We start from the raw sequence: 13,960 nt of genomic DNA, 5'->3' as shown, positions 1-13,960 counted from the left end.
ACCTGAAGGGTCGGGTTCAGGAACAGTCTACCCAAGACCTGTTACAATCACACCTGAAGGGGTCGGGTTCAGGGAACAGTCTACCCAAGACCTGTTACAATCACACCTGAAGGGTCGGTCAGGGAACAGTCTACCCAAGACCTGTTACAATCACACCTGAAGGTCGGGTTCAGGGAAACAGTCTCCCCAAGACCTGTTACAATCACACCTGAAGGGTCAGGTTCAGGGAACAGTCTCCCCAAGACCTGTTACAATCACACCTGAAGGGTCGGGTTCAGGGAACAGTCTACCCAAGACCTGTTACAATCACACCTGAAGGGTCAGGTTCAGGGAACAGTCTCCCAAGACTGTTTTACAATCACACCTGAAGGGTTCGGGTTCAGGGAACAGTCTCCCCAAGACCTGTTACAATCACACCTGAAGGGTCGGGTTCAGGGAAACCCAGTCTACCCAAAGACCTGGTTCATCACACACACCTGAAGGGTCGGGTTCAGGGAACAGTCTACCCAAGACCTGTTACAATCACACCTGAAGGGTCAGGTTCAGGGAACAGTCTCCCCAAGACCTGTTACAATCACACCTGAAGGGTCGGGTTCAGGGAACAGTCTCCCCAAGACCTGTTACAATCACACCTGAAGGGTCGGGTTCAGGGAACAGTCTACCCAAGACCTGTTACAATCACACGTGAAGGGTCGGTTCAGGGAACAGATTACCCAAGACCTGTTACAATCACACCTGAAGGGTTGGGTTCAGGGAACAGTCTCCCCAAGACCTGTTACAATCACACCTGAAGGGTCGGGTTCAGGGAACAGTCTACCCAAGACCTGTTACAATCACACCTGAAGGGTCGGGTTCAGGGAACAGTCTACCCAAGACCTGTTACAATCACACCTGAAGGGTCGGGTTCAGGGAACAGTCTACCCAAGACCTGTTACAATCACACCTGAAGGGTCGGGTTCAGGGAATAGAAAACCCAAGACCTGTTACAATCACACCTGAAGGATCGGGTTCAGGGAACAGAATACCCTGAAGGGCGACATCTGACACGCTCCAACCCCTCTTCCCTAAAGGGTCGACATCTGACGAGTTCCAACCCCTCTTCCCTAAAGGGGCGACATCTGACGAGTCCCAACCCCTCTTCCCTAAAGGGTCGACATCTGACGAGTTCCAACCCCTCTTCCCTAAAGGGGCGACATCTGACGAGTCCCAACCCCTCTTCCCTAAAGGGTCGACATCTGACACGCTCCAACCCCTCTTCGCTAAAGGGTCGACATCTGACGAGTTCCAACCCCTCTTCGCTAAAGGGGCGACATCTGACGAGTTCCAACCCCTCTTCGCTAAAGGGGCGACATCTGACGAGATCCAACCCCTCTTCGCTAAAGGGGTGACATCTGACGAGCTCCAACCCCTCTTCGCTAAAGGGTCGACATCTGACGAGATCCAACCCCTCTTCGCTAAAGGGTCGACATCTGACGAGATCCAACCCCTCTTCGCTAAAGGGTCGACATCTGACGAGTTCCAACCCCTCTTCGCTAAAGGGTCGACATCTGACGAGTTCCAACCACTCATCGCTAAAGGGGCGACATCTGACGAGCTCCAACCCCTCTTCGCTAAAGGGTCGACATCTGACGAGATCCAACCCCTCTTCGCTAAAGGGGCGACATCTGACGAGTTCCAACCCCTCTTCCCTAAAGGGTCGACATCTGACGAGTTCCAACCCCTCTTCGCTAAAGGGTCGACATCTGACGAGATCCAACCCCTCTTCGCTAAAGGGTCGACATCTGACGAGTTCCAACCCCTCTTCGCTAAAGGGTCGACATCTGACGAGATCCAACCCCTCTTCGCTAAAGGGTCGACATCTGACGAGTTCCAACCCCTCTTCCCTAAAGGGTCGACATCTGACGAGATCCAACCCCTCTTCGCTAAAGGGGCGACATCTGACGAGTTACAACCGCTATTTAATGACTTTTCTTGTGTTTTTAATCTTTATTTTTGGTGCAGAAAGATCATACTATTATCTCATGTGACGACCAAGCACTTCTGGACAACAGAAGGACAGTTCCTAACCTCGGTGCTTGTGACAGAAACAGCATTTGATTCGAGGGTTCGAGGGTTCAAGGTTCAAGGCTGCGTACTCACGGGGTAGTTCATGTTGTTGAACTGTTTGACGAACTGGTTCATCCAGACATCCTCCTGCTTGTTAACTGGTTTGTTCATCTGAAACACACAGAGAGACCTGGTTAATAACCCACACAGAGAGAGACCTGGTTAATAACCCACACAGAGAGAGACCTGGTTAATAACCTACACAGAGAGAGACCTGGTTAATAACCTACACAGAGAGAGACCTGGTTAATATCCTACACAGAGAGAGACCTGGTTAATATCCTACACAGAGAGAGACCTGGTGAATAACCTACACAGAGAGAGAGACCTGGTTAATAACCTAGAGAGAGAGACCTGGTTAATAACCTAGAGAGAGAGACCTGGTTAATAACCTACACAGAGAGAGAGACCTGGTTAATAACCTACACAGAGAGAGAGACCTGGTTAATAACCTACACAGAGAGAGACCTGGTGAATAACCTACAGAGAGAGACCTGGTGAATAACCTACACAGAGAGAGACCTGGTGAATAACCTACACAGAGAGAGAGACCTGGTGAATAACCTACACAGAGAGAGAGACCTGGTGAATAACCTACACAGAGAGAGAGACCTGGTGAATAACCTACACAGAGAGAGAGACCTGGTTAATAACCTACACAGAGAGAGAGACCTGGTGAATAACCTACACAGAGAGAGAGACCTGGTGAATAACCTACACAGAGAGAGACCTGGTTAATAACCTACACAGAGAGAGAGCCCTGGTGAATAACCTACACAGAGAGAGAGACCTGGTGAATAACCTACACAGAGAGAGAGACCTGGTGAATAACCTACACAGAGAGAGACCTGGTTAATAACCTACACAGAGAGAGACCTGGTTAATATCCTACACAGAAAGACCTGGTTAATAACCTACACAGAGAGAGATCTGGTTAATAACCTACACAGAGAGAGATCTGGTTAATAACCTACACAGAGAGAGACCTGGTTAATAACCTACACAGATAGACCTGGTGAATAACCTACACAGAGAGAGACCTGGTTAATATCCTACACAGAGAGAGACCTGGTTAATAACCTACACACAGAGAGACCTGGTTAATAACCTACACACAGAGAGACCTGGTTAATAACCTACACAGAGAGAGAGACCTGGTTAATAACCTACACAGAGAGAGACCTGGTTAATAACCTACACAGAGAGAGACCTGGTTAATAACCTACACAGAGAGAGACCTGGTTAATAACCTACACAGAGAGACACCTGGTTAATAACCTACACAGAGAGACACCTGGTTAATAACCTACACAGAGAGAGACCTGGTTAACCTCTTGAGCCTATGGGGGGTGCTATTTCGATCTTGGAAAAATTGGTCTCCAAATTAAACTGCCTCGTACTCAATTCTTGCTCGTACAATATGCATAGTATTATTACTATTGGATAGAAAACAATCTCTAGTTTCTAAAACCGTTTGAATTATGTCTGTGGGTGAACCAGAACTCTTTCTGCAGCGAAATCCATGACAGGAACTGCGAAGGTCTGAAAACGAGGCTCTGTTCTCAGATCAGTTTAAAGCTCTGTATGTATCCTATGGGTCGACATGAACTGCACCCGCCTTCCCCTGGATGTCAGTAACCAATGAGAAGTGGAATGGAGTTTCTACGTAGTTCTCAGAGCTTATAAAAGGCCAAGGAACGAGGGGAGCTCTCTTTTCGACGTTCGTCATTGCGCAAAGCAGGACCTCAGGATGGCATTTTGAAACGCTCAGTTATCGACCTTAGATATATCCGTCTGTAATTTAATTCGATATAGGTGTTAGAAACATCATAACGAAGTTATTTTAAACCGAGTTATATCAGTTTATGCGAGTATATTGCTATTTTCGGAATTTCCTTAGTATTGCGTTTTGAGGATTTGGGCATGTTGTGGCCACATAGCTATTGTTAGCTGCTAATTCCGAAGTTGAAGACGACGTTTTACAACCAAGCAACGATTCTTTTGGACAAAGGACCACTTGCCCAAGATTCTGATGGAAGCTCGTCCAAAAGTAAGAGCTATTTATGATGTTATTCCGTATTTATGTGGAAAAATGTAAACGGATTTGTCCGCCATTATTGCGGCACTAGTCTGGCTGTAACGCACACTGTATGTCTAGTAACGTTAATTTTAAAAATCTAACTCAGCGGTTGCATTAATAACTAATGCATCTTTCATTTGATGTCCAACCTGTATTTTTTAGTCAAGTTTACGATTATTTATTGATTAGATTAGGTGCCTTTCCAAGATGGCGCCGGCCAGAATGCATGACCTGTTGCCACTGATCACATTGTATAACCACGATTTGTGCTGCTAAATATGCACATTTTCGAACAAAACCTATATGCATTGTGTAATATGATGTTACAGGACTGTCATCTGAAGAATTCTGAGAAGGTTAGTGAAAAATTAATTTATTTTGGTGGTGAATACGTTATCACTATGTTTGGCTGGAATCAATGCTGTTGTCTGGTTTGCTATTGTGGTAAGCTAATATAACGATATATTGTGTTTTCGCTGTAAAACACTTAGAAAATCTGAAATATTGTCTGGATTCACAAGATCTGTGTCTTTCAATTGCTGTACGCTGCGTATTTTTAAGAAATGTTTTATGATGAGTAATTAGGTAATACACGTTGCTCTCTGTAGTTATTCTAGTCGCTTTGGGGAGATTTGTGATGGTGGCTGCAATGGTAAACTATGATTTATACCTGAAATATGCACATTTTTCTAACAAAACATATGCTATACAATAAATATGTTATCAGACTGTCATCTGATGAAGTTTTTTCTTGGTTAGTGGCTATTTATATCTTTATTTGGTCGAATTGGTGATAGCTACTGATGGAGTGAAAAAATGGTGGAGTAAGAAAGTGGTGTCTTTTGCTAACGTGGTTAGCTAATAGATTTACATAGTGTCTTCCCTGTAAAACATTTTAAAAATCAGAAATGATGGCTGGATTCACAAGAAGTGTATCTTTCATCTGGTGTCTTGGACTTGTGATTTAATGATATTTAGATGCTAGTATTTACTTGTGACGCTATGCTAGGCTATGCTAGTCAGCTTTTTTACTGGTGGGGGTGCTCCCGGATCCGGGTTTGGGAGGAACTAGAAGTTAATAACCTACACAGAGAGAGACCGGGTTAATAACCTACACACAGAGAGAGACCGGGTTAATAACCCACACAGAGAGAGACCTGGTTAATAACCTACACAGAGAGAGAGACCTGGTTAATAACCTACACAGAGAGAGAGACCTGGTTAATAACCTACACAGAGAGAGAGACCTGGTTAATAACCTACACAGAGAGAGAGACCTGGTTAATAACCTACACAGAGAGAGAGACCTGGTTAATAACCTACACAGAGAGAGAGACCTGGTTAATAACCTACACAGAGAGAGAGACCTGGTTAATAACCTACACAGAGAGAGAGACCTGGTTAATAACCTACACAGAGAGAGAGACCTGGTTAATAACCTACACAGAGAGAGAGACCTGGTTAATAACCTACACAGAGAGAGAGACCTGGTTAATAACCTACACAGAGAGAGAGACCTGGTTAATAACCTACACAGAGAGAGACCTGGTTAATAACCTACACAGAGAGAGACCTGGTTAATAACCTACACAGAGAGAGACCTGGTTAATAACCTACACAGAGAGAGAGACTTGGTTAATAACCTACACACAGAGAGACACCTGGTTAATAACCTACACACAGAGAGACCGGACGCAGTAATACCTTAGGAGGGATTTTCTTCATGTAATTCCAGCTGTGTTGCTGTGGCCCGTTGGTCCGGTTGTCCTGACCGTGGCCGTCTCTGTGACCGTCTCTCTCCCGGTCTCGGTAGTTCTCTCTGTGACCGTCTCTCTCCCGGTCTCGGTGACTTGGGGCGTTACTCCACATCCCGATCTCCACCTCCTCCTCCGGTTCCCAACTGGACTGGCACGACACCTCCTCCCCACACCAGGTACCACTCTCCTGCTGCTGCTGCATGGGCTTGGGACCTGGAGGGAGACGGGGGAGAGAGGACGAAGGGATGAGACCTGGGTAGAGAACAGGGAGACGGGACCTGGGGAGAGAGGACGAGGGGGCCTGGAGGGAGACGAGGGGACGGGACCTGGAGGGAGAAGGGGGAGAGAGGACGAAGGGATGAGACCTGGGTAGAGAACAGGGAGACGGGACCTGGGGAGAGAGGACGAGGGGGCCTGGAGGGAGACGAGGGGACGGGACCTGGAGGGAGACGGGGGAGAGAGGACGAAGGGATGAGACCTGGGTAGAGAACAGGGAGACGGGACCTGGGAAGAGAGGACGAGGGGGCCTGGAGGGAGACGAGGGGACGGGACCTGGAGGGAGACGGGGGAGAGAGGACGAAGGGATGAGACCTGGGTAGAGAACAGGGAGACGGGACCTGGGGAGAGAGGACGAGGGGGCCTGGAGGGAGAAGGGGGAGAGAGGACGAAGGGATGAGACCTGGGTAGAGAACAGGGAGACGAGGGGACGGGACCTGGAGGGAGACGAGGGGACGGGACATGGAGGGAGAAGGGGGAGAGAGGGCGAAGGGATGAAACCTGGGTAGAGAACAGGGAGACGAGGGGACGGGACCTGGAGAGAGACGAGGGGACGGGACCTGGAGAGAGACGAGGGGACGGGACCTGGAGAGAGACGAGGGGACGGGACCTGGAGAGAGACGAGGGGACGGGACCTGGAGAGAGACGAGGGGACGGGACCTGGAGGGAGACGAGGGGACGGGACCTGGAGGGAGACGAGGGGACGGGACCTGGAGGGAGACGAGGGGACGGGACCTGGAGGGAGACGAGGGGACGGGACCTGGAGGGAGACGAGGGGACGGGACCTGGAGGGAGACGAGGGGACGGGACCTGGAGGGAGACGAGGGGACGGGACCTGGAGGGAGACGAGGGGACGGGACCTGGAGAGAGACGAGGGGACGGGACCTGGAGAGAGACGAGGGGACGGGACCTGGAGAGAGACGAGGGGACGGGACCTGGAGAGAGACGAGGGGACGGGACCTGGAGAGAGACGAGGGGACGGGACCTGGAGAGAGACGAGGGGACGGGACCTGGAGAGAGACGAGGGGACGGGACCTGGAGGGAGACGAGGGGACGGGACCTGGAGGGAGACGAGGGGACGGGACCTGGAGGGAGACGAGGGGACGGGACTTGGAGGGAGACGAGGGGACGGGACCTGGAGGGAGACGAGGGGACGGGACCTGGAGGGAGACGAGGGGACGGGACCTGGAGGGAGACGATGGGACGGGACCTGGAGGGAGACGATGGGACGGGACCTGGAGAGAGACGATGGGACGGGACCTGGAGGGAGACGAGGAGGCCTGGAGAGAGAAGGGGGAGAGAGGGCGAAGGGATGAAACCTGGGTAGAGAACAGGGAGACGAGGGGACGGGACCTGGAGAGAGACGAGGGGACGGGACCTGGAGGGAGACGAGGGGACGGGACCTGGAGGGAGACGAGGGGACGGGACCTGGAGGGAGACGAGGGGACGGGACCTGGAGGGAGACGAGGGGACGGGACCTGGAGGGAGACGAGGGGACGGGACCTGGAGGGAGACGAGGGGACGGGACCTGGAGGGAGACGAGGGGACGGGACCTGGAGGGAGACGAGGGGACGGGACCTGGAGGGAGACGAGGGGACGGGACCTGGAGGGAGACGAGGGGACGGGACCTGGAGGGAGACGAGGGGACGGGACCTGGAGGGAGACGAGGGGACGGGACCTGGAGGGAGACGAGGGGACGGGACCTGGAGGGAGACGAGGGGACGGGACCTGGAGGGAGACGAGGGGACGGGACCTGGAGGGAGACGAGGGGACGGGACCTGGAGGGAGACGAGGGGACGGGACCTGGAGGGAGACGAGGGACGGACTGGGGACGGGGGACCTGGAGGGAGACGAGGGGACGGGACCTGGAGGGAGACGAGGGGACGGGACTTGGAGGAAGACGAGGGGATGGGACCTGGAGAGAGACGATGGGACGGGACCTGGAGAGAGACGAGGAGGCCTGGAGAGAGAAGGGGGGGAGAGGACGAAGGGATGAAACCTGGAGAGAGAACAGGGAGACAAGGGGACGGGACCTGGAGGGAGACGAGGGGACGTGTGTGTCTCACCAGGTTTGTGGTGGTTCTGTGGTCCAGGTCCTTCCCAGCCTCCTGTCCCAGAGGTGTCCCCTCTGTCTCTGTCCCCTCGGTGTCCCAGCTCCTCCCAGGTGGAGCTGGTGTCCATGGGTTTCCCCCAGGCCGATGTCCCGTTGTCCACAGAGACAGGGGAGCCTGACGGCTCACACCACGTTCCTGACTCCATCTTCTGGGGACCTCCGTACTGTTCACCCCAGCCTGGAGGCAGGAGAGAGAGGGGGAGGAGGAGAGAGAGGGGGAGGAGGAGAGTCAGGAGGAGGAGAGAGAGGGGGAGGAGGAGAGAGAGGGGGAGGAGGAGAGTTTCACCATTTTGTTTATTTAGGTTTCCGTTTTCCCCAATTCCAGTAAGCACCTAGCGAGAGGCCGTTGTTTAGCACCTAGCGAGAGGCCGTTGTTTAGCAGCTAGCGAGAGGCCGTTGTTTAGCAGCTAGCGAGAGGCCGTTGTTTAGCAGCTAGCGAGAGGCCGTTGTTTAGCAGCTAGCGAGAGGCCGTTGTTTAGCACCTAGCGAGAGGCCGTTGTTTAGCACCTAGCGAGAGGCCGTTGTTTAGCACCTAGCGAGAGGCCGTTGTTTAGCACCTAGCGAGAGGCCGTTGTTTAGCGCCTAGCGAGAGGCCGTTGTTTAGCGCCGTTGTTTAGCACCTAGCAAGAGGCCGTTGTTTAGCGCCTAGCAAGAGGCCGTTGTTTAGCGCCTAGCAAGAGGCCGTTGTTTAGCGCCTAGCAAGAGGCCGTTGTTTAGCGCCTAGCAAGAGGCCGTTGTTTAGCGCCGTTGTTTAGCGCCTAGCAAGAGGCCGTTGTTTAGCGCCTAGCAAGAGGCCGTTGTTTAGCGCCGTTGTTTAGCGCCTAGCAAGAGGCCGTTGTTTAGCGCCTAGCAAGAGGCCGTTGTTTAGCGCCTAGCAAGAGGCCGTTGTTTAGCGCCTAGCAAGAGGCCGTTGTTTAGAAGAGGCCGTTGTTTAGCACCTAGCAAGAGACTGTTGTTTAGCACCTAGCAAGAGACTGTTGTTTAGCGGCTAGCAAGAGGCTGTTGTTTAGCGCCTAGCAAGAGGCTGCTGTTTAGCGCCTAGCAAGAGGCTGCTGTTTAGCGCCTAGCAAGAGGCTGCTGTTTAGCACCTAGCAAGAGGCTGCTGTTTAGCACCTAGCAAGAGGCTGTTGTTTAGCAGCTAGCAAGAGACTGTTGTTTAGCACCTAGCAAGATGCTGCTGTTTAGCAGCTAGCAAGATGCTGCTGTTTAGCAGCTAGCAAGAGGCTGCTGTTTAGCAGCTAGCAAGATACTGTTGTTTAGCAGCTAGCAAGAGGCTGCTGTTTAGCACCTAGCAAGATACTGTTGTTTAGCAGCTAGCAAGAGACTGTTGTTTAGCAGCTAGCAAGAGGCTGCTGTTTAGCACCTAGCAAGAGGCTGTTGTTTAGCACCTAGCAAGAGGCTGTTGTTTAGCAGCTAGCAAGAGGCTGTTGTTTAGCACCTAGCAAGTGGCTGTTGTGTAGCACCTAGCAAGAGGCTGTTGTTTAGCAGCTAGCAAGAGGCTGCTGTTTAGCACCTAGCAAGAGGCTGCTGTTTAGCACCTAGCAAGAGGCTGCTGTTTAGCACCTAGCAAGAGGCTGCTGTTTAGCACCTAGCAAGAGGCTGCTGTTTAGCAGCTAGCAAGAGGCTGCTGTTTAGCAGCTAGCAAGAGGCTGTTGTTTAGCGCCTAGCAAGATGCTGTTGTTTAGCAGCTAGCAAGTCTGTTGTTTAGCAGCTAGCAAGAGTCTGTTGTTTAGCAGCTAGCAAGATACTGTTGTTTAGCACCTAGCAAGTCTGTTGTTTAGCAGCTAGCAAGAGTCTGTTGTTTAGCAGCTAGCAAGATACTGTTGTTTAGCACCTAGCAAGAGGCTGTTGTTTAGCAGCTAGCAAGATACTGTTGTTTAGCACCTAGCAAGAGGCTGCTGTTTAGCGCCTAGCAAGAGGCTGTTGTTTAGCAGCTAGCAAGAGGCTGTTGTTTAGCAGCTAGCAAGAGGCTGTTGTTTAGCAGCTAGCAAGAGGCTGCTGTTTAGCACCTAGCAAGAGGCTGCTGTTTAGCAGCTAGCAAGAGGCTGTTGTTTAGCGCCTAGCAAGAGGCTGTTGTTTAGCAGCTAGCAAGTCTGTTGTTTAGCAGCTAGCAAGAGTCTGTTGTTTAGCAGCTAGCAAGATACTGTTGTTTAGCACCTAGCAAGTCTGTTGTTTAGCAGCTAGCAAGAGTCTGTTGTTTAGCAGCTAGCAAGAGTCTGTTGTTTAGCAGCTAGCAAGATACTGTTGTTTAGCACCTAGCAAGATACTGTTGTTTAGCAGCTAGCAAGATACTGTTGTTTAGCACCTAGCAAGAGGCTGCTGTTTAGCGCCTAGCAAGAGGCTGTTGTTTAGCAGCTAGCAAGAGGCTGTTGTTTAGCAGCTAGCAAGAGGCTGTTGTTTAGCAGCTAGCAAGAGGCTGTTGTTTAGCAGCTAGCAAGAGGCTGTTGTTTAGCAGCTAGCAAGAGGCTGTTGTTTAGCAGCTAGCAAGAGGCTGTTGTTTAGCAGCTAGCAAGAGGCTGTTGTTTAGCAGCTAGCAAGAGGCTGTTGTTTAGCAGCTAGCAAGAGGCTGTTGTTTAGCAGCTAGCAAGAGGCTGTTGTTTAGCAGCTAGCAAGAGGCTGTTGTTTAGCAGCTAGCAAGAGGCTGTTGTTTAGCAGCTAGCAAGAGGCTGTTGTTTAGCGCCTAGCAAGAGGCTGTTGTTTAGCACCTAGCAAGTGTTTAGATTTTATAGAGCCCTGGGTCCGTGAGTGATATATATAGAGCCCTGGGTCCGTGAGTGATTTACATAGAGCCCTGGGTCTGTGAGGGATTTTATATAGAGCCCTGGACCTGGGAGTGATTTCATACAGCCCTTTCTCTCCCTCCCTCTCCCTGTCTGTCTCCCTCTGTCTCAGCCCCCCCCCCCCCCCCCCTGGAACTCTCTGTATTTCAGGCCAAACAAAGGTCTGTGTTTCTGCCTGCACTCACAGCTCAGAGAGAAACATCTATGCTGTAGAACATTCCAGAAGGATGACGCAACCCTAAACACACACTAAGGGGAGGCGGAGGACACTGGGTGTGTGATGGATGTGTATCCATGTGTGTGTGTGTGTGTGTGTGTGTGTGTGTGTGTGTGTCCATACAGTGTGTGTGTGTGTCCATACAGTGTGTGTGTGTGTGTGTGTGTGTGTGTGTGTGTGTGTGTGTGTGTGTGTGTGTGTGTGTGTGTGCGTGTGTGTGTACACAGCTCCCTCCACTCACCAGGGCTGCAGGTCTTGTCCTTGTCGGCCATGTTGTTCAGGGGTGGTGGGGGCTGCTGCTGGGGTTTGGTCATGGCATCCTGCTCTGATTGGCTGGTCTTGTTCCACATGTTAACCCCGCTACAGTTGTATTTGTTGGGGTCTCCCCACGCCGAGGTCCCGTCATCGATCTCCATCCTCCTCCTCACCGACTCTGGACTAGGCTCCTCCCACCCGGTAGACGACTCCTCCTCCTTGTGGGAGGGTCCAGCAGGGACCGCCGCCCCAGTCCAGCTACTGGGTTTGGAAACTCCGGGGCCTGAGGGCTGGGGACCGCCTGGTGGATGTGCTCTAGGGTCCGGGCCAGGATTGGAGTTAGAGTCTGGACTTTTACCCCACTCGGAGGGTGGCGCCGGTTCCCCCCAGCTCTGAGAGGGGTGGCCGGGCTTCGTGGCCGGCTCGCCCCACCCCCCCTGAGTCTGGTGGTTCTGGGGTTTGGGTCCGGGGACGGACGCAGGAGGGGGCTCTCCCCAGCCAGAGTGAGGGTTGCTGGGATGGTCGGGGGTGTTGGACGCTCCGCTGACACCCCAGGTGCTGCTGCTGTCGTCGGGGTGTGTGTTGTTGTTGCCCGGGTGACCGGGCTCACCCCATCCTCCAGACCCGCTAGTCCTCTGGGGCTGGCCCCAGTAGCTGCTGCTCCCTCCTCCTCTGGAGCGGTCTCCGCCCCCACCACCACTAGTGGCGCCCCAGCCCTGCTTTTGTGGTTTAGGAGGGTTGGTCCAGGTGTTGGAGAGGTCTTCCTTCTGGCTGTTCCCCCAGGTAGAGGAAGAGTTGCTGTGTTCCCATCCTCGTTCTCCTCCAGGACCTTTGTTGTCTCTGTCTCCACAACCAGACAAGGTCTTCTGCTCTACCCAGCCAGACCCTCCTGACTCTGGGCCTGTATTACCCGGCCCGTCTCCCCGCCATCCTCCAGAGCTGGAGGTCTGAGAACGGGCTGTGTGGCTTTTCGAGCCATAGCCAGGGCCTCCGTGACTGGACTTCCTGTCATCGGGTCTAGGGGCGGGAGAGGTGACGTCCCAGGCCGTGTTCTGGCGTACTGGGGTCTGGCCCCAGCCGGTGTTACAGAGGACACGTGGGTCCACGTCTGTACAGGAGAGGACTTGATGAGTTGACCCAGGGAGGGGGCCTCTTGGACGGGGGTCGTCCCTGTCTAAGCTACGGCCTCCAGAGCTCTCCCCGCTCCCCTCACTTCCTCCAGACGTCCCCCGGCACCCGCTCGCATGTCCCTGCACTCCTCCTCCTCCTCCCATCCTGAGTGCGTCATCTTCAAGACTCTTCCAGCCATTGGCTCCTCCTCCCGACTTCCGTCCGTCGCCGGAATCCTGAGATTTGTTGCCGGGCAACGAGCTCCACTCCCCACCGGGGGGTTGCCTGTTGGAGGAGGAGCCAGACGAAGAAGAGGACGAGGAAGAGGAGGCGTTTCCCCATGGTCGTGGGATCCCGGCAGGACCCACTCCGGTCCCATTGCTCGCCGCTCCTCCAGTCCCCAAGGACAGGTTACGAGGAGAGGAGGAAGCAGCGGGACCAGAGTCCCACCTCCCTACAGAGTCCTTGCTGTTATTTTTACTGTTGTAAACAGCAGCGGAGGAGGAGGAGGGCTGGCCCTGTCCCTGGCCGTTCACAGTGTCGCCCGAGGCCCCCCAAGGCTTACAGAAGCCCCCTGCCAGGCCCTCGCTGTGGGGGTGCTGGGCGCCAGACAGGGTCCTGTTGGAGAGCTGATCTCCAAGCTCTGATCCCGCTCCCCAGGAACGCAGCGCCGAGCCGCGTGTAGAGTTTGGTAAACTAGAGGTGTCGACGGCGTCAGTAGTGTGAATTGGTCCGTTGGTTGCTTCAGTGTTCAGGTGGTGAGTCTTGATAGTAGTATCATTCAGGAAGTGGTGCCGCTGTTCAGACAGAGACGTAGAGAGGCTGTCCGGTTGTGTCCCTCCCCAGCCCAGAGAGCCTCCCTGCTGGCCAATCTTACAGCCAGAGGGTCCCTGGGGGCCGGGCCAGGCACTGTGGTTAACTTTTGGGTTCAAAGCGCCGGGGTGTCACACCAGCTCCGTTGGCCGACGCCCAGGGGCTGGGCTTGTTGCCGTGGTTACCGTCGACGGGGGCGGAGGAGTCGTCGGAGCCGTTGGCCACGCCCCCCCACGGGCCTTTCACCGCCCCGTTACACATTATGACGTTATTGCTGCTGCTACCGGGAGGAGCGTTGCCGTTAGTCACCGTCAGGGGGGAGAAGCGGTTCCCGTTACGGTTTCCGTTTTCGTTAGTGCCTGGGGGCGGCGACGACGACGACGTCATCGCGGTGACCAAGTTCTTCTCCGAGCCACCGGAGCTAGAGGCGGAGTCTGTGTCCATGCATTCTGA

The 13,960-nt window shown here is 53.4% G+C and overlaps 1 protein-coding gene across 1 annotated transcript; it reads right to left on the bottom strand.

Moving 5' to 3' along the window:
- Nucleotides 1–2,121: 2,121 nt before the first annotated feature.
- Nucleotides 2,122–13,614, bottom strand: LOC120040623 (trinucleotide repeat-containing gene 6A protein-like). Its single transcript, XM_038985704.1, has 4 exons — nt 11,571–13,614; nt 8,286–8,510; nt 5,891–6,156; nt 2,122–2,217 (listed from the first exon to the last, which is right to left on the bottom strand). Exons 1-4 carry the CDS (start codon nt 12,856–12,858, stop codon nt 2,122–2,124), a joined length of 1,875 nt encoding a protein of 624 aa, XP_038841632.1. The 5' UTR covers nt 12,859–13,614.
- Nucleotides 13,615–13,960: the final 346 nt, after the last annotated feature.

Source organism: Salvelinus namaycush, unplaced genomic scaffold (assembly GCF_016432855.1).
Source record: "Salvelinus namaycush isolate Seneca unplaced genomic scaffold, SaNama_1.0 Scaffold3695, whole genome shotgun sequence".
Classification (NCBI taxonomy): Eukaryota; Metazoa; Chordata; class Actinopteri; order Salmoniformes; family Salmonidae; genus Salvelinus; species Salvelinus namaycush.
This window is presented reverse-complemented; position numbering and strand designations above follow the sequence as displayed.